Source organism: Sceloporus occidentalis, unplaced genomic scaffold (genome assembly GCF_023333645.1).
Source record: "Sceloporus occidentalis isolate IW3139 unplaced genomic scaffold, rSceOcc1.0.p SCAF_95, whole genome shotgun sequence".
Lineage (NCBI taxonomy): Eukaryota > Metazoa > Chordata > Lepidosauria > Squamata > Phrynosomatidae > Sceloporus > Sceloporus occidentalis.
Window position 1 is genome coordinate 2,817,018 of NW_028317075.1, and position 21,393 is coordinate 2,838,410.

The following is a 21,393-nucleotide window of genomic DNA, read 5'->3' on the forward strand; positions in this document are numbered from 1 at the left end:
TTGAGAAAGTGTAAGAGAGTGTGTGCGAGTGAGCATAAGAGTGAATTTGCTAACAAATGATGTAACATAATGGATGTGGGCATGGTTTTGGTGTGGGGGGGCAACACAATGTCTTGGGCTGTCCTTGGTGAATCTGCTCTGAAGCCTAAGAGGACTGCAATGCCCCTTGACATACTTTGCGTACAGCAGCAGTGCCCATTGACAAATTTGCTAACACAATGCACAGTATGTTTTTTTGTGTATGGTTTAGTATATAACAAATATACAATAAAAAAATCAGACGTGTGTTAACCTATACACTAAAAAAAACAAAAAGGATGAGGTCTCCCTGGTACTTACAGGGTTAATATTTTTCTTAACTTTTTCTGAATATGTAACCTTGGGGCTAAATCAAGGATATCTATCCATACAGTTAAAAATTCCCTTATATTGGATTAAAGTCATGCATATAACACCAATACAATTAAACATTAGCAGCAGATTTAAAAATCATTCAATGATCTCTTGTTCTAACAATGACACCAGCTATAATCTGCCAAAGGCACATTTGCTTCCACTGGAAAGGTGACAGCTTAGTATGGACATAGCTGACAGCAGCCATGGGTTATGTCATGTAATGCTAAATCACCTGCTCATTAGCAATAAGCAAATGCCATGGATTTCTATCACTGAAAAGTGAAATCCTGCGTTAATAGAAACCACGTTTCACCTTAACCATTTTATTGAAGATAACACGCTGCCGTAGCTGGCCACGAGGGGTTAAAAAGACAATCACAAGAGCACACACAAACTTCAACACAGGGGAGGAAGTCACACACATCTGCAGGTCCTTTTGAGCATGGGCTCTCTCTCACACACGGATATCACCTCCCATTTCCTGTTTCTGATGCAACAGGAAAACCAGTCACTGTCTCACCATGGCTGGGAAGAACAGTTCCGTACAGTACAGCAGACAGACACACAAACAAACTAAGCCACATCTCCATAGTGAATCATAAAGGAAAACGAATCGATTCAGCTTTTCCTATCGTTGTTAATCTGCGAGCAATGTCCACATTGTGGGTTAACCATTTCATGACAAAATGTATTTTGCCCCTGCAAATTCCTCACTCTGGGGCTTTATTTGTTATATTTCAGTTCAACTCAGGGGTGTTGCTAGGTTCCAAAAAACATCTGGGGCTAAAGTCAAATAGTTAAAGCGATATGCAGCGCACTTTGCAGGGATTTCGCCAGGAGACTGAGAAGCGCTGCTTTTCAGGGTCATCGGTGAGAAACTTCAGGTCACGGAAGCGGCGTTGTGACATGCAATTCTCCTCACTTCCCCTCCAGCCTCACCAATTTTCTGTTTAGGACTGCACACAAAGTCAGCGGGAGCACCTTAGGGAGACCATATCGGCCATGTCTTCCTGGACACGCATTTTTACATATTGCTGACCAGCCCGGATAAAATGCTGCCCTGCAGTATGTGAGATGGATAGACTTATGGAAGGGAAGCAATTAGGTAGACATCCCATATACTGCAGGGCAGCATGTTATCTGGGCTGGTCAACAATATGTAAAATTATTATTTTTTTTTGAGTAAAACAGGATCTAACTTTATTTTTTATTTTTTTTTGAACTTAAAATTTTTATTGTTTTATAGTTTCTTTTCATACGAAAATGCATGGAAAAATATGTAAAAATTATTGGTGTCAGACACTTTCAAATCAGTGGTCATGCCATCAGACGCTTGTTCTTTAGATTAGCAAAAGGTGCATTAGACCTGGAAATGTGATAATAATCATATAATGTTACAATTTTTAGTGGATTTTGCAGAGTTCTCACACAAATATATCTCCCTGCAAAATTAGATACGTTTATTAAACAAATTAAAGGTAAATATCCGCTCATATCTAGCAAATTACCTTTTATAACATTTCTGCATATATTACAAAATTCCACCATTGGACCAACACATTTACACTGCACATATCTCACACACACACCCCTATATAATATCTTACAATATGGTGCATTTTTACTGTGGAAATTTAAAGATATAGCACCCCAAATAGCAGCGCAGTACTTGATAAATGTCATATTTCAACATTCTACATGGGGTTAAAAAAAATTCCCCCATTGGACCAATACAGTTACACTGCAGATATCTCAAACACATAACCCTCTATTATTTCTGAGAATATGGTGCATTTTTACTGTGGAAATTTAAAGCTATGGGGCCCCAAATATCAGCCCAGTAGACAGCAAGTGGCATTTTTCAACATTCTACAGAGGGTTAAAAAAAAATTCCCCCATTGGACCAATACAGTTACACTGCAGATATCTCAAGCACACCCCCTTCTATTATTTCTGAGAATATGGTGCATTTTTACTGTGAAAATTTAAAGCTATAGCGCCCCAAATATCAGCCAAGTAGACAGCAACTGCCATTTTTCAACATTCTACAGGGGGTTAAAAAAAATTCTCCCATTGGACCAATACAGTTTTATAAACATACCTGGGAACTTACTGGGTTTCGACCAGAGACTCCAGGTGAAGCACCACTTCTCTGGGTCACATCAACAAAGTAATATATTGAATAGTAAAGTTTGTTGGGGGAGAGTATCTACCTATGTGCGCTACTGCCGCAGGAGAAGCATTGGATTGAAAGCTCTCCTGCAAGCCAAGGAGTATCCCTTTAAGGCATTATTGGTCAATATACTACAATTGCCGGTTTACTATTCACATATCTTTGAAAGTTAAATTATGGCTTACTAAGCAGCGTTTACTTTTGTTTTTATAAATGGCTTGATTTTCATTTCAATTTGTGAAACTCAAGCAAGGATAACTTATAACCTGATGGGTAATTGATCTGGATTCTCCAAGTGGTAAACACATAAAGGACTACATAAAAGTTAATTTACAATAACAGAATATCATCAAGCCATTCAAGATAATTAGTACTATTATCAGTTTGAAGCTTTCTTTACTTTTATAAATATTAATGACTTTTATACAGCAGCTGTTTAGAGCAAAGTCCCCGTCCAGACAATGAAGATGACATGTTGTCTTTGACCCATTTTACACTTTAGCAGCAAGTATATTCCCTGATATTTTTTGTTTAGTGCCACAAATTTGAGCAATATGTGCATTATTTTCTCCAGTCTTGCAGCGTAAAAGCTTAAATGCCAGTAATTATTGTCTGGATGGCACCAGGTGAGAATAAATGCATCAATGTGATTTCGCCATACGTTTCTAATATAAAGGCACCAAGTAAGGTTAGAGACAGTTCCCTGTAAATGTTTACAGGCATGCACTAGCTTTAGCATTCTTCACAACAAAGAAGCCAAAGCTGAGAGGAGGAAGAACTAGTGGTGAGCCAGGGTCCAGCGATTTCCCATTTAATATTGGAAGTACTTTGTCATCCACCATCTTCAAAACTTGGCCATTCAAGAGGACAGACCTAAAGAAACGTATGACACTTAGACATTAATAATAGATCACCACAAACACAAATAAATGGCAGAGTTGGAAACCTTGAAACAACATTTTTTTTTCATATTAATCAAAGTTGGCAAATTATGCTCGTTTCCATCACATAATGATACAGTTTCTTTATTAACCCCATTGCTTAGTAACCAATCAATGATGCTATATACTACAATTATAAAGTCATTGTTGGACCTTATAAAGTAGAATAGGGGACAATATTGAACTGAAATGGTAAATTTTTACCACAGGCAAACTCACAAAGAGAGCCATCCTGTTGTGGGATAATATAACACTAGGACTACTTACTAACATGTAATCAGCAAATCTTTGACTGCTTAGTAACATCAATAGATATTAGTTGGTAGACTTGTGCATTCGGATTTGTACGAACTGCAAATTTATAGAATTTTGGTAAATTCAGTAATTCGTACATAGAAGAAGAAGATGTGGATGAAGTGGTCAGCAGAGAAGGAAAAATTTAGAGCATGAATGAGAGCGTGAGGAACGAATGGGCTAAAAACGAACTGAATAATTCATCCGTATCATTTTTGGACATTGGCACATTTGTTACATTAGCCCCATTACATCTGACTCTTACTACTTAGTAAGCAATCATTGTAATCCTTGTTAATTATTGGGTTTAGCTAGGTTATCTTAAATAATAATTCAACTATCACTCATTTAACTGAAGCCCTCCTGTGACTTTTCCCTTTAGTGAAAAGACCCCCTTAGTGTTTGTGCTTACATAGACACTTACGCAGAAAATAGTCCTTCGTCATCTCCAGGTAACAGCAGGTATTCATCTACAAACTTTTGGGATAAAATGCTTGGTAGGGTCATGATCTGCGTACTGTTGTATAAGTTAATGGCAAATAGAGTAACATCTCCCAGTGCGTAATTTGGGCTGAAAGAAAGTGACCCCCCCACAACAAAAAAACAGCATTAGTATTTTATTTTTAAAATAAACACTTATTAGCAAGCGTATATATGATGTACAATTGTATGTTCATTTTTATGTATTACTATGGTTTTGGTGATGGTCCACAGAGCTTCTAGTCATATGGTCCTTGTCATATTTTAATTGTTGAAAGAGTAAGTCATTGTTTGGTTTTCACACTAATGGTACAAAGAACTAACCAAAGTTCTTCTATGTGAATCAATTTTATTTTCCTCTTAAGGTTTAATCACATAAAAACACAGAAATCTTTAAAATGCATTTTCTATATGACCAGAACCTATCAGTACCTGCTGTTGTTCCCTGTACCAGGAAAATATACTGAATGATGCAGAATTCAACACAACTAAATTATTTCTGGATAAGGCCAATAATGAATACCAGGAACAATGCTTCTAATGATGTGTTTTGTTATAAAAGTGTCTAATTCAGCAGACTAGTTCTCATTCTTAGTGGCGTCCAAACTTTTTGTGTGATGGGTGTGAAGTTTCTCAATTTATTATTTGGTGGGCTAGAACCTATTAAGCAGTTAGGAATATCATGTTTTAGTTGCAAAATAAATACATAATTACATTATTTTAGAGCCCAGCCCTAGCATTCCCATGGATAGTTCTCCACACCTGAACACAGAAATATTTCATCAGTGTCTACAAACAAAAGTTAGAATTGTGATGTTTGAGACCAATTATCCTGAAATTATTATATTACTATAACATCTCGATTCCCAAAATCATTGCAGGATTTTGGAACAGATGATCTCCCACATGGATAGACAAAGTGAGATGAATATGCTTACTTGTCACTGTTTGTGCAATGCATGTAAACGCGAAGCATTCGGTCATCTCTATTCTCAGAACTTTTGAAACTGGCATCCAGAACAATGTTTCCAACTAGTTTCTTAAACAGCAGCGACAGCCAATAATCCTGGTTGAAAATTAGGACACACATTTGAGGAAATACCCCTTGTTTCTGGTATTTTTTTTTCTAGATCTATTTATGTTTTTGGAGTGACTTACTGGTAAAGGCTCAAAATCGGAATCCACAAGATTATACGATCCCGCTCCAAATAATGCTTGCCTCATCACCACATTAATTCCTAGTTTAGCGGATATTCCCAGTTTATCCAGCCACCTGTAAATTAAAGCAAAAAGTGTTCTGATCTTGACGAAGCTAGTCTCACCCTTTTCTGCAAGCATAAGGGCTTTCACTACCATCATTTATGTATAAATATTAAGATATTTTTAGTACCGTACACTTACATGAAGCCATCTATGTATGTGTTGGACAATCCACGTGCTCCACCGCCGTATGCCGAACTGGTTTCTCCCAACCATATGAGTTTCCCAGGAACAGTTTCATTTACAATCTACATAAAATAAATAAAGTGCTTAACAAAAGTATAATCAAATGTCTGAATTTTCAAGCTTAATCAAAACAAGGTAAAAATGTCAGATAAACCTCCTAGCATAGGACAAAATTGGTTACTGTACCTTGAACACAGTGGTTATCTCTGAGATGAGGGAGTCCAATATATCTGGACTGAGAAAATCCCTCTCAGATGCAGTTCGGCCGTCAACATAATAACTGTATATTGTAAAGAAATGAAATACATCTAAATGAAATACAAAAAATATCTAACATCATAACTCCCAATACGACCTATTTCTACCAATTGCAAATCTATGCAGAGAGAATGTTATACGATAACATTTTAGCTGCCTTTTTGGTTGTGGATACTATGCTAACTGGCATATTGATTGTTTAGAGAGTACTCTGGAGTAAAATTAAGTTAACCGTTTATTGGGAAAAAATTAGTTTTATGCAGCATCCTTGTTTCCTGTAATGTAAGCATTTTGGTTTCTCTTAAAATCTATATGGGTGGAATAAAAAAAACTAATTTGTTATTCAGTAGGGATGCCACATTGGGACATACTTGTATTTCAGGCAGATAAGAGTGATACAGTTTTCCCTAAAAGTTACCAATACATGTTACATGAACCATGCATGCCAGTCTAAAAACATAAAAGAACTGCATGGTGGATCAATAAGACATAAGGGTTCAGCTTTCATTTTTTTTTTTGGATATGTGGTAAAATCCACGTCACATAGGAAATTCGGAAGAATACTTTCATTTAAGGCCACATGAACGCTGTGCCCTCTAAACGATTCATGTGAAAGGCATAATAGACGTGGGAAGGACATGGTCCTTTGCCTTTCAACATTGTCTCTAAAGAAGTGTGCCAAGGCAAATGTTTAGTGATCCTACTTCCATACAATGGCCAACTCTTGGCCATGTTTATTCATCATAAAACACTGTTGTAATGGAGTGGACCTTGTTGGATGGAACACCAACCAAATATATCTTTTATTTACAATTTTATGGAGTTCCCAACTCCCAACACTGTTACATTCACAGTAACATAAAATAGCAGGTTACACATATAACAAAACCTCACTGCTGCTTAGCAAAATAAAAGGCTCCCAAACAACATAGATCCAGGCTGCTTGGTGTTGTTACTGCCTGCATGAGATCCACAAATGAATTTCTTGTTTGAGTGAAGATGTGTTTCTTTTAAGCACCACTACCGCATTTCGAAAAATTATTGAACATTTCTGGATCATTAGGGTAATGGCACATTAAAAACCCAGACTCTTTTAGGCACAACATGGCACGAGCTGCAATTGAAGGACATCAATGTATTCTTTGACAACTCAAAGCTAGACAGTCACACGTGTTGCTCAACCTGCATCAAATATTAGCGTGTATGAGATATAGATGAACAAGCAGGGGGTCTTAGAACCTAGAACGCTGAGTGACCCAATGCCATTTGCTTTAGAGACAGATTACATTTTGAAACCTTGGATAACGGTTATACTTACTGATGCCAGGTAACTGAATTAATGATTTTACCCCCATTAGTTAAAAATCTGCAAGAAAAAAAAGAGCAGAATGAAAAATCTCATTATCTGTGTTTCCATGTTTTCATATGTTTTCTATCAGTTTCTATGTTTGTTTGATGTAGGAAACTCTTGCCAACAAATCATTTGAGGCTGAGAAGAAAGTAGGAAGACATCATTTGATGAGCGCTCACCTTAAGACAGGTCCTTGTACCACCCATCACCTATTTTATGTACCTAACTAAGCCAATTACATACATTTAACTCTAGGGATTAAAGGTCAATAGTAATTAACAAATGTCAAAACTAGGTGTGTGTTAATAATTTATAGAAATGTTATCAAATTCTTCAAACATCACCTCTTTAGCATCTTTTGGGACTGTTTTTTAGGCTGGCCAATGTCAGGACCAAAAAGCCCAGTGTTCCTGTAGCTACTGTACTTGAGAAGGAGGTTATGTAAATCGACAAAATCTTTGCCAAGTTGAGATCCATCAATATAAACTCCAGATTTCTTTCTGAAGCTGTTGGGTTCTGAGAACACAATTGAAAATAGTGATTATGCATTGTTACTAAAGAATAAAAACACATACACTTCCGTTTTGGGTCACTTAGTTGTTTTCATGGACAATAAAGGAAATTTTTAGCTGTAACGTAATTGCAAAAGGTTGTTTTTTTAATAATAAATTAACTTTTAAACTTAAATTTGGATACTGATAAAGGGCCTCTGTACGACTATGAAGATATTCAATTAAAAAAAAAATCAACCGTTTCCAGCTACAGTAGTCACAACATTAACAACATCTACACTGTATTTTAATGGACAAAATGTGCTTTTCTTTAAAAAAAAAAAAAAAAAACAAGGACATTTCCAAGTGACTCCAAACATTAAATTACCATATGGGATTAACTATACACAATGAGCTAGATGAGCATACCTGGGAATTTCCCGTGCGGGATGTGGCCAGGACTGCACACTGACGTCAGTGGGCGGTCCCGTGATGTAGGTGGGTGGTCCGCGGGAACACCCACAAGGTCAGCGGGAAACACCCCCATTTAAAGGAAAAATGGGCAGGGAACAGGGCGTGTCCGGGTCAAACCAGGAGAGTTCCCAGGTATGTAGATGAGGCTTTTTTTGCTACTAATGCTTCTAACTATATACCTCAGTGCATTGCTTGCACTTTATGTCAATTATTTATGTTACCTGTCTACCTTTAGTTCTCAGAAATAATTGCTCCAACCCCCCCCTGAAGTGAATAAACAGGTTCACAACTTTTCAGAGGGTTTAATCTTCCTTTGTAAACATTTGAAAGACGTCTTATGAGAACCTGACACCTATGACAACAAAAGAAGTTATTACATGACTTCACCTACCATTGCCAAGTTCCCAGGACACATTATACTTCTTAGAGGAACAGTAATCTAGCAGTAACTTGGCATTTGAGCTGTTCCATTCATGGTTTCCTTTTCTCAGTAAAGCATTTAATCCAAAAATAAGATTTAATCCTGAGCAGTGTGCAAACCTGTACAGCAGATCCATAGTAGTTGCTGCAAGAAAGAAATGAAAATAGAAAGATATTGCATATCTTCATCAATGAATAATCAAAGCCAATGATTTTAAGTAAAAAGAACACATCGCTGTCACCTTAACTTACTTGTGATAGTGGCGTTTCTGTATTCTTCCTGAAAAATCTCCTTCAAGATTTGATCTTCTTGTGAAGGCCACTGGGATTTCAGCTTCTGCAACACATCCACAGGTAGGATTCCTTCGCATAAATCAGCCACTTCAAACAAAAAAACCCCAATAATTACAGTGTTTTGTATTATTCGATTATGTATGATGTATGTATGATGTATTGTATTATTATTTGTTGACAATACAATGGAGGACACTTTTGGCTTGAATCAGTGGGAGAGTTAACTACTCACGTGCACAAGAAGTACAAGTCAATGAACTGCAATTTAAAAATAAATGGCAAGCTCACCTTGGTTTGGTTTTTGGTCCCTATAAACAGTTTCTTCAAGCGATCCATTTTCCCGTGGGTCAAATATCAGAAAGTCGGATTTTGTTCCTCCAAATCTCAGATATGCTGGGGATAACCCTTTGGCTAAAGTGATTAGCTTTTGAGACCTATGGGTTACATACAAAAATATTACAGCGGTTTAAGGCTACCAAGTGGGTGATATAACAATATTATATTCAATAATTCAAATAAATTTGTTGTGATAGAGTGTTACATACAAAAAGCATGCAGATGCATGGGGGCGATTCTGCGTACATAATTGCCTCTTTTCCCATCCCATTCATCTTCCTTGCAGAAGATGTGTTTGATGATATACTTGCCACCAGTCAGCTCCAGGGCTGTCTTGGCGAACACTCTAGACAACCAGTGGCAAGAATCTAGGACCACAAAGGAGCTTCTGTCTTCTGGATTCCCCCCATTTTTGAAAAGTGAATATTAATGTATTCACAGAGTACTTTAATATATATTGTTCTTTAGTCGGGTTGTCCCTTTAACACTGCAGTTATCAGAACAAGCAATTCCATGAGAGTCATCAAAGCTTTGTAGAACATCATGGCAATATATAAATCAATAAAAAGAAAATGTGACCCTTTAGTAGTCCACGACAAAACTTCTATTGGTGATCACAACCATGTGGCAACCACATACTTCTCATAACTGACAATATCAACGTCATTAAGGTGAAAATAATATTTTGAATTGTCACCTGTATATATTTTACCTTTTTTGCATGCAAAACTTCCTGTATACATTTGTTCTGTATCCCTATGAAATGCATCTCTGCTCAGCATTGAGCATGCTCAGATACTTACCCCAGCTAGCTCCAGTGATGACTTGAATAAGAGTTCTATGTGGTCTCGTAAGACATGTGCGGAAATTTCTCCCAATTATTTCTTCTTGCAGCCAAAACTGAGCTCTTTGTCTCTTACAAGTAAGTACTAAGTACTTTCTATGTACTCTTTGTTGGTTGACTGTTTGGACCAGCAGGCTGTCCCTTTCAGGAGATTCTAGGTGTTCATGGAATGTATGGATATATGTTGTTTACTACGAATATAGGTGGCGAGACCATGTTACATTTTTGGCAAGGCTTGCTAAGGGCTGGACCCTCACATCTATAAGCCCTAAAATACCCCTGATCATATAAACGTGTAACATACACTGGCAACAGCATTCACTACAGAGAAGCAAAGTGAGGATACTGGTAACAAAATGCGAGGCTAGGGACTCTAGATGGAGATCCAGGTCAGTGATCGCGCATGAGATGAGACTTACCCTAGAAATGCAATGTATTTGGGCTCCGAAGCAAGACTAGCATCAATAGTCACAGAGAGAAACCTTGGATTTAAGACAGATTTACTCCTATTCTTCAACTGTAATTTAAGATGTACGACATCGCCGGCACTGGGAGAAGCCTTTACTAAAGCACCAGCCAGGAGCACTAAGCACACCAGCGGATACATTGCTCTGCCACTTATCAGAAGAGCACTGATGGAGAAGAAAGAATCCAAAAATCCACTTGGTGTAGAAATCTATTAAAGAAAAACAGCTATGTCCAGGAACTAACCATTTCCTCTCTAGAGTATTATGAAAGGCAGAGCAAATCTCTGCAGCTCTCCCTAACCAATCCGTGCTTTCATTTCTGCTGGGGTTGCAAATGTTTACACTCTGTTGCCCAAATAAGTCAAAGGGCGACCTCAACTTCCTTTTATATTTAAAAAAACCACAACCAAAAACAGCATACACAGACAAAAGCGTGTTCATGCGTTGAAACTGTAGAGCCTCGAGGAAGTAAATCCTTCCTAAGTACTGTACGTAAAGAACCATCCCTCTCGAGAGTCACATGATCTCTGGCAGGTAAGGGAGGGCCCGTGTCCAAGTGCATCACGTTACACCTGTTAAAGGAACAGTGGTCCCAGAAATAAACAAGCAGTGCATTGGGTGACATCAACCATGTTTTCCAGGACACGTATAATTTTTACATTCTGCTGATCAGCCCAGATAAAATGCTGCACTGCAGTATGGAGGATGTATAACTGCATAACTGGCTGCCTTCCATAAATCTATACACCTCAGATACTGCAGGGCGGCATTTTATCTGGGCTGGTCAGCAATATGTAAAAATTATATGTGTCCTGGAATAATTGGTCATTGTGGTCATCCCTGTACATTCCGGTGCATTTTAGTCTGGAAAACTGCTAAAAGAAGTCTGTTAAAAAAAATAAATATTGGAGCTCTTGAGCATTTATCGGTTGTTTCTTATTTAAAAAAAAAAAAATTGCTGTCTAAAAACAATTGCACAAACTATAATTCATTTTTAATATATTTACCAATGTTAAAAGCTATGTTGCCAACTGTCACTCTTTAAGGGCCTGTGTTCCGAACATTAAATGTATTTTTGTCGTTAAAATGAATTGTGCTAAAGCAGATAGCAGGTAGGAGTCTCGGGGGTGTAACTAGGAACCACAGGGCCCTGGTGCGAAAATTGACCTGGGCCCCCCAACTTCAACAGCTGGTCTGCACCATCATTGCACCCAAAGAACTTGTCTGTGCCTTCTTTGCCCCTCCTTCCAACATACACTCTGGCACACAAATTACACCCACTTACTCATACTCACTAACACATATGCACACATTCATACCTTCTGTAGCATCAATTACTACAAGGTTTCAAACTGCCTTGGATGATTGCAACATGTCGCGGAACCCAATCAAATCATCTCCCATTGAGGGAGCTGCAGGACACAAGGAACATACAAGAGGGCAGTGGCGACTCTAGAAACAATATATAGGGGGGGCACACAAGATGCCTCAGTCAAACTGGGGGGGCATTAATAATTTCCAAAAGTAATGTGCTATGGAATTATACTTTTGTTATTGGACTAAAATAATACTTGATCATTCAACATCGGAAGCCTGAAGCCACAATTGAGTGCGACTAATCCTTGAAATAAATATTATAACACAATAAATAACTTTTCCACTAAATGATTTCAGGGCCTTGAACGTTTTGTCCCCTGAAGTCACTACAACTTCAGGAGGGCATTTTATCTCTGGATAAATATAAATTAAATAATTCCTACTGTAAGTTAAGTGCCAGGAAACAGATGACCAAACACACACACCAACACAGGCTCTGTCACACTGACACCCAGACACACACACCAGGACAGGCTCTGCCACACCGACAACCAAACACACACACCAGGACAGGCTCTGCCACACTGACAACTGAACACACACACCAGGACAGGCTCTGCCACACAGACACCCAGACACACACACCAGGACAGGCTCTGCCACACCGACAACCACACACACACACCAGGACAGGCTCTGCCACACAGACACACACACAACAGGACAGGCTCTGTCACACCGACACCCAGACACACACACCAGGACAGGCTCTGTGACACAGACACACACACCAGGACAGGTCTGTCACACCGACACCCAGACACACACACCAGGACAGGCTCTGTCACACAGACACCCAGACACACACACCAGGACAGGCTCTGTGACACAGACACACACACCAGGACAGGCTCTGCCACACCGACACCCAGACACACACACCAGGACAGGCTCTGCCACACCAACAACCAAACACACATACACACCAGGACAGGCTCTGACACACTGACAACCGAACACACACCAGGACAGGCTCTGTCACACCAACACCTATACACACACACCGAGGACAGGCTCTGCTACACTGATAACCAAAAACACACAAACAGCAGGACACAATCTACGTCACAGACGTCTACATCAGGATGGATTTTTCACACTGCATTGTCGTTTATACCCCCCTTAGTGTTTTTGCCCCTTGTGTATTGATGCCCCTGCTGCCCATATATATTAACATTAGCCCCAGTTGCCGATAGCAGGTATAGATCATTAATACACAAACTAAGCTTTGCATGTATTGATCAACTGAAATTCACTTGTGATCTCAAATAAACAGAATCAGACATACAAATCCTGTATTTGCAGGTATACAATAGTATATGAAACGTAGCATTGCAGGTATAGATCAAATAAATACATGGAAACAGCATTGCAGGTATTAATCAACTGAATAAGACATATTAACCCTGTATTTGCAGGTATACATAAATAATGTATGGAAACATAGCATAGCAGATATGGATCTACAGAATAACTGTCAGGTAGGGGGGTGCGGAGCGTGGCGCAGGCACCACTACACAAAGTCCAGTACGCAGTACAAAGAGGGGCAAATCCAATAGAAGAGTCGGGGTCACGGTCCAAAGGTCAAGGCAGGCAGCAGACAGCATAAACGTGGGACGAAAGCCAAATAGTCAGGATACCAGGGATTCAAGGAATACAGAGAGGTTATACGCTATGATGAAGCTTAACAAAGAAGCATTGGTGCAGAGGCTTGTGGGGATTATATAGGGGCAGGTAATGAGTGATCCACCCCTAGCACCTGATCCCCTCCCACACTAAGGGCTTGTTCCCCTCCCTGCTGCTACACCTGAGTGGAGGGAGACAGAGCAGTGTCTATCTCCTCCCCCTCCCTCTGGTGGCTGTGGAGAGGGAGGTTGCATCAACGGGGCTAAGCCCCGCCCCCTCCTCTCCGAGAGCGCGGCGCGTGTGCGGCACTCCGTGCACGCAGACCGTGAGGCCGGGAGGTCCGCGGGCAGGAGTAGACCTGGGACCGTGCGGCCACGTCGCGAGGAGGCCGGCCGACGGGGATCGTGGTCCGGGCGGATGGACCCCGCAGCGAGGTAGGTGGTCCCCGCCGGGTCTGACATACCCCCCCCCCGTACGAGCGACCCCCGGGCGCAACGGGGAACGGGACGACCCGGATGGGTGCGATGGAAGGATCGGATCTTAGCAGGGGCGTGAACGTTGGCCAGGGGTTCCCAGGACCGTTCCTCTGGGCCGAATCCCTTCCAAAGTACGAGGTACTCGAAACGACCCCTGCGAATGTGTGAGTCCAGGATGCTCTCCACCTCATATTCATTGTCGTCGTCCACCAGGACCGGAGGAGGAGGAGGGGTGCTTCCACAGGCGTCCCTGGGAGGGACCCATTTCTTCACCAAGGATACGTGGAACGTGGGATGAAGACCCCAGGAGGCAGGGAGCTGGAGCCTGACTGCCGCTTGAACGACCAAAGCGGTGACGAGGAAGGGTCCTAGATAGGTGGGACCCAATTTCTTGGAGGGTGTCCGCGTGGGTATGTATTTGGAGGAGAGCCACACCTTGTCACCCACTTGAAGAGGGGCATGTGGCCGGTGGTGCTTGTCGAACTGTTTATTGTGTTGTGCTTGGGCTTTTTGCAGCGTGGCTCTGACGACTGGGACGGTTTGTTGTAGGCGCTGGATACGGTCCCGGGCTGGAGGGACCCCCTCGGTGGATGGGAGGTCAAAGAGAAAGGACGGGTTGTACCCGTAAACCGCTTTGAAGGGGGACATCCCTATGGACCGTTGTAGGTGGTTGTACGAGAACTCTGCCAGTGGTAACAAGGAGAACCAATCATCTTGGAGATGTGAGACGTAGCAGCGTAAGTATTGCTCCAGTATTTGGTTCACCTGTTCAGTCTGGCCGTTGGTACGGGGGTGATAGGCGGAGGACAAACAGCGACGGATCCCCATCCCTTACAGAACGCCTTCCAGAATCGGGACGTGAACTGGGTACCGCGGTCCGACAACACGGTGTGGGGAGTCCCATGCAGTCTGTAGATGGATTGCAAAAACAGGTCGGCCGTCTTGGCAGCGGTGGGGACGAAATGTGCCATCTTTGTGAGACGATCCACCACCACCATGACTGTGTTGTGGCCTTGTGAGGGTGGTAGGTCCACGATGAAATCAACGGTGATGTCTTGCCATGGTTGCTCGGGGATGGCGAGGGGTTGCAGGAGGCCGGCTGTTTTGGTGGTGGGTTTCTTGGATCGTGCGCACACGGAGCATGAGTGGACGTACTGCTCGATGTCTTTCGACATAGTCGGCCACCAGAAGTATCTTTGGGCGAGGTCCCGGGTCTGACGGTGTCCTCCATGACCGGAGGAAGGAAGGTCATGGACCGCGCGGAGTACTGTACGTCTCGCCGGGAGGGGTACATATACCAACCCATCTTTCAGGAACAGGCCCTGAGAGGCCCCGCAAGTCACTGTCTCTGGTTCGGAGCGTAGGGTTCGGCTGTGTCTGCGGAGGTCATCCATGAGGTACGTCTGTATGCTCAAGAAGTGTGCTGACTGCAGGATACCGTCTTGTGACGAGACGGGTTCCTCCACTGGGTCGTGTAACCTGGATAAGGCGTCGGCCTTGGCGTTCTTGGTCCCGGGTCTGTAGGTGATATGGAGTTGAAAGCGAGTGAAAAACAACGCCCATCTGGCTTGCCGAGGGCAGAGTCTCTTGGCTGTACGAAGGTATTCCAAGTTGCGATGATCGGTGAATACTGTGATGGGGTACTGTGCTCCCTCCAGCAGGTGCCACCACTCCTCCAAGGCCATCTTGATGGCCAGGAGTTCCCGGTCCCCCACGTTGTAGTGACTCTCGGCTGGGGAAAGACGTTTGGAGTAGGTCTTGTGCTCCGTGGCGCTGTGAGAGAACGGCCCCCACAGCGGATTCCGACACATCTACCTCCAACCAGTAGGCCGTCAGAGGGTCAGGGAGTACGAGGATGGGGGCTGTGGTGAACTGCTGTTTCAGCATGTCAAACGCCTTTTGTGCGGGTGGTGTCCACCGAAACGTGGTGTGTTTCTTGGTCAGACTGGTGATGGGAGGACCAGGTGAGAGAACCCCTTGATGAACCGCCTGTAGAGGTTGGCGAAACCGATGAACCTTTGGACTGCCTTGACAGAGTTCGGGATAGGCCATTGCTGGATCGCCAACACCTTCCTTGGGTCCATCTCTATCTTCCCAGGGGTGATTATGAACCCCAGGAACTCCACCCTGGTGGTTTCGAAGGTGCACTTGGACAGCTTGGCATATAGGTGGTTCTGGTGGAGCCGAGTCAGTACTAGTGCCATGCGCTTTCGGTGTTCTGTGAGTGAGGATGAGTAGACGAGGATGTCGTCCAAGTAGACCACAACACATGAGTCCAGCACGTCCCGGAAAATGTCGTTCAGGAAACGCTGAAACGTGGCTGGTGAATTACAGAGACCAAACGGCATGACCCTGTACTCGTAATGTCCGTATCGGGTACGAAAAGCCGTCTTCCATTCGTCCCCTTTCCGGATGCGAACCAGGTTGTAGGGACCAAGGAGATCAATCTTGGAGTACACTTGCGCCCCCCGAAGGCGGTCCATGAGTTCGGGAATCAAAGGCAGGGGGTACTTGTTTTTTATGGTTATGTGGTTTAATTCCCTGTAATCGACGCAAGGTCGAAGTTCTCCGTCTTTTTTCCCGATGAAGAAGATCCCGGCGCCAGCTGGGGAAGTGGAAGGTCGGATGAAGCCTTTCCGCAGGTTGTCCACAATGTACTCCTTGAGGATCCTGAGTTCGGGTTCCGAGAGGGGAAAGATAAGACCGAACGGTATGGGAGCCCCCGGGAGGAGGTCTATCGGACAGTCATATGGTCTGTGTGGGGGAAGACGTTCGGCTTCCTTAGGGTCGAAGACGGAGGCAAAACACCGGTATGGGGCTGGTAGCGTAGGAGCCCCAGCAGAAGGAGGCGACGAGGACTCGAGAAGGGAGAGCGTAGCACCCGCAATACAGTGTTGCACACAAAAGGCCGAACCAAACGTGACTTTTCCTGAAGACCACTTTATTGCTGGATCGTGTTTACAGAGCCAGGGAAGACCCAGGATGAGAGGGTACGTGGGGGTGTGTACAAGGTTGAGGACCATTGTCTCGTGATGTGCCGTTCCGACGGTAAGGCGAAGAGGGACGGTCTCGGTGGTAACTGGTCCGGATGATATCGGTCTCCCGTCCACCAGTCTTACTTCGAGGGGTTGGTCCCGGAGACGTGTGGGGGTGTGTAGGCGGTGTGCTAGGTCAGAGTCCAGAAAGCTTTCGCTGGCCCCGGAATCCAGGATGGCGTGTGGGGGTACGGACTTATCGCCCCACTGCAACAACACCGGAAGGGAGAGGTGAGAGGCCGCACCGTTGAGACATAGAGAGGTACGTAAAGACGTGGCCTTACCTCGAGGTGGTGCTAGGGGGCATACACGAACCAGGTGCCCCGGCTTCCCGCAATACATGCACAGGATGTCTCTTGTCGACAGGGGTCCTCTTGCCACACCGATTTGCATGGGTTCAACGGCATTCGCAGTCAGAGGACGGTTGGTGAAGCCAGGACGAGAGAGAGAGGTTGCGTCCTTGCCTGAGGTTATGGAGGAGGTTCTCAGCAGTCCCCCTTCTGTGGGGGTCCGCATATAAGCCGTCCATGGCCTGGCGAAACAGTACCCAAGTCTCTAAGGCAGGGTGTTGCATGAGCAACAGGTGATGGGCCCAGATCATGGGTCCATTGGACAGGAAGGAGATCGCCGAACGCACCTTGACAAAGTCTGTAGCGTACGTGCGGGGCTTTAACGCAAACAACAGTTCACACAAGGTCACGAACGCCTGGTACTTGGTGCGGTCTCCGTCAAAGACAGCAGGCAAACGAACAGGGGGTTCAGGGTGGGCCCCAGCCCCCAGCCCCCAGCCCCCAGCCCCTTCCGCCACTGGTTCCCCAATGGGTACGGGAAGAACACCTTCTGGGGGTGGTTGGGGTATGGCCCCTTGGACGACTTGGAACTGTTGGCGGAGCAGGAGTTGATTCTCCTGTAGGTCCATCATGTTTTGGGCCATAGCCGCAATCTGCTGGCTCAGGGTGTGGAGTGCATCAGCAGCGCCTGCAGGCTCCATATTGGCTTCTTTGTTTTGTCAGGTAGGGGGGTGGAGGAGGCCGGCGGAGGGGGATCGTGGTCCGGGCGGACGGACCCCGCAGCGAGGTAGGTGGTCCCCGCCGGGTCTGACAATAACACACAACCCCAGCTTTGCAGGTATAGATCAATTGGAATTCACAAAAAAACACGTCATTAAAAGGTATATTTAAAACCCCCTAAATTACACGCATAGATCACAGGTTGCATACCCCAAAGCCAGCCCTGGCGTCAACACTGCAATCACACTCCTATCATGCCAAGTCAGCCAGTACATGCTGGTACAGGGTGGCTGTAAGTGATGTGCAGACCCCATACTTCTGGCAGCATCAATACACAAGGGGGGCAGCTAGGTTTCAGCATGTACTGGCTGACTTGGCATGATAGGAGTGTGATTGCTAACAGCAATCACGGTCCCATCATGCCTAGGTTCCAGCATTTACTGGTCGGATGTGTAAGTGCTGGAACCTAGGCATGATGGGACTTTGATTGCTGTTAGCAATCACACTCCTATCATGCCAAGTCAGCCAGTACATGCATGTTGGACGCCCCTGCCTTATTACTTTCTAACCCCCTCTCCCTCTCTTATCACTTTCTAACCCCCTCTCCCTCCCTTATCACTTTCTAACCCCTCTCCCTACTCACTATCTACCCTCCCCCTTTGTAGTTCTCTCACCTTTAGGTCCAGCGACGGGAGCACGAGGCTTCTGTCTTCGTTCTCTGCTGCGGTGGCCGCTGCTTCACTGCTGAGCGCCGAAATATGACGTCATATTTCGGCACTCAGGATGAAATGCCGGCACCGCGACGGAGGACTCGTGGAGGAGAATGGGGGGCGCCGAGCGGTTGCGGTCTCCGCATTAAAAAAAAAAAAAAAAAAAGACGGGATTTAAAGTCGCATTGCGACTTTTTTCCAAATTCGGCAGGGGGGCAACAGGGGGGGGGGCAAAGATTAACCTATGGGGGGCAATTGCCCCCCCTTGCCCCCCTGTAGCGACGCCACTGCAAGAGGGGCATGAAGGATTTGGTATGTATATATATATATATATATATATATATATATATATATATATATATACACTGCTCAAAATAATAAAGGGAACACTAAGTTTACACATCCTAGATCTGAATGAATGAACTAATCGTATGACATACTTTCGTCTTTACATAGTTGAATGTGCTGACAGCAAAATCACACAAAAATTCTCAATGGAAATCAAATTTATCAACCCATGGAGGTCTGGATATGAAGTCACACTCAAAATCAAAATGGAAAACCACACTACAGGCTGATTCAACTTTGATGTAATGTCCTTAAAACAAGTCACAATGAGGCTCAGTAGTGTGTGTGGCCGTATGACCTCCCTACAATGCCTGGGCATGCTCCTGATGATGAGCATCCGCCAACTCCTGGACAGTCTGTGGTGCAACGTGGCGTTGGTGGATGGAGCGAGACATGATGTCCCAGATGTGCTCAATCGGATTCAGGTCTGGGGAACGGGCGGGCCAGTCCATAGCATCAATGCCTTCCTCTTGCAGGAACTGCTGACACACTCCAGCCACATGAGGTCTAGCATTGTCTTGCATTAGGAGGAACCCAGGGCCAACCGCACCAGCATATGGTCTCACAAGGGGTCTGAGGATCTCATCTTGGTACCTAATGGCAGTCAGGCTACCTCTGGCAAGCACATGGAGGGCTGTGCGGCCCCCAAAAGAAATGCCACCCCACACCATTACTGACCCACCGCCAAACCGGTCATGCTGGAGGATGTTGCAGGCAGCAGAACGTTCTCCACGGCGTCTCCAGACTCTGTCACGTCTGTCACATGTGCTCAGTGTGAACCTGCTTTCATCTGTGAAGAGCACGGGGCGCCAGTGGCGAATATGCCAATCCTGGTGTTCTCTGGCAAATGCCAAACGTCCTGCACGGTGTTGGGCTGTAAGCACAACCCCCACCTGTGGACGTCCGGGCCTCATACCACCCTCATGGAGTCTGGTTCTGACCGTTTGAGTGGACACATGCACATTTGTGGCGTGCTGGAGGTCATTTTGCAGGGCTCTGGCAGTGCTCCTCCTGCTCCTCCTTGCACAAGGGCAGAGGTAGCAGTCCTGCTGCTGGGTTGTTGCCCTCCTATGGCCTCCTCCACGTCTCCTGATGTACTGGCCTGTCTCCTGGTAGAGCCTCCATGCTCTGGACACTACGCTGACAGACACAGCAAACCTTCTTGCCATAGCTCGCATTGATGTGCCATCCTGGATGAGCCGCACTACCTGAGCCACCTGTGTAGATTCCGTCTCATGCTACCACTAGAGCAAAAGCACTGCTAACATTCAAAAGTGACCAAAACATAAGCCAGGAAGCATAGGAACTGAGAAGTGGTCTGTGGTCACCACCTGCAGAACCACTCCTTTATTGGGGGTGTCTTGCTAATTGCCTATAATTTCCACCTGTTGTCTGTTCCATTTGCAGCCACCAATTGTGCAAGTTCTCCCACTTACAAAGATGAGAGAGGACTGTAATTTTCACCATAGGTGCACTTCAACTATGAGAGACAGAATGAGACAACAGAGTCCATAAATCACATTGTCTGATTTTTAAAGAATTTATTTGCAAATTATGGTGGAAAATAAGTATTTGGTCAATAACAAAAGTTCATATCAATACTTTGTTATATACCCTTTGTTGGCAATGAGAGAGGTCAAACGTTTTCTGTAAGTCTTCACAAGGTTTTCACACACTGTTGCTGGTGTTTTGGACCATTCCTCCATGCAGATCTCCTCTAGAGCAGTGATGTTTTGGGGCTGTCGCTGGGCAACACGGACTTTCAACTCCCTCCAAAGGTTTTCTATGCGGTTGAGATCTGGAGACTGGCTAGTCCACTCCAGGACCTTGAAATGCTTCTTACGAAGCCACTCCTTCGTTGCCCGGGCGGTGTGTTTGGGATCATTGTCATGCTGAAAGACCCAGACACGTTTCATCTTCAATGCCCTTGCTGATGGAAGGAGGTTTTCACTCAAAATCTCACGATACATGGCCCCATTCATTCTTTCCTTTACACGGATCAGTCGTCCTGGTCCCTTTGCAGAAAAACAGCCCCAAAGCATGATGTTTCCACCCCCATGCTTCACTGTAGGTATGGTGTTCTTTGGATGCAACTCAGCATTCTTTCTCCTCCAAACAAGACGAGTTGAGTTTCTACCAAAAAGTT

General features: G+C 44.3%; 1 protein-coding gene across 1 annotated transcript; it reads right to left on the bottom strand.

The window, feature by feature from the left end:
• Nucleotides 1-3,282: 3,282 nt before the first annotated feature.
• On the bottom strand, nucleotides 3,283-10,805 carry LOC149284332 (heparanase-like). Its single transcript, XM_089496914.1, has 12 exons — nucleotides 10,618-10,805; nucleotides 9,307-9,452; nucleotides 8,977-9,105; nucleotides 8,696-8,869; nucleotides 7,684-7,855; nucleotides 7,307-7,354; nucleotides 5,917-6,010; nucleotides 5,686-5,792; nucleotides 5,443-5,557; nucleotides 5,223-5,350; nucleotides 4,229-4,375; nucleotides 3,283-3,442 (listed from the first exon to the last, which is right to left on the bottom strand). Exons 1-12 carry the CDS (start codon nucleotides 10,803-10,805, stop codon nucleotides 3,283-3,285), a joined length of 1,608 nt encoding a protein of 535 aa, XP_089353040.1.
• Between the last annotated feature and the right edge of the window lie 10,588 nt (nucleotides 10,806-21,393).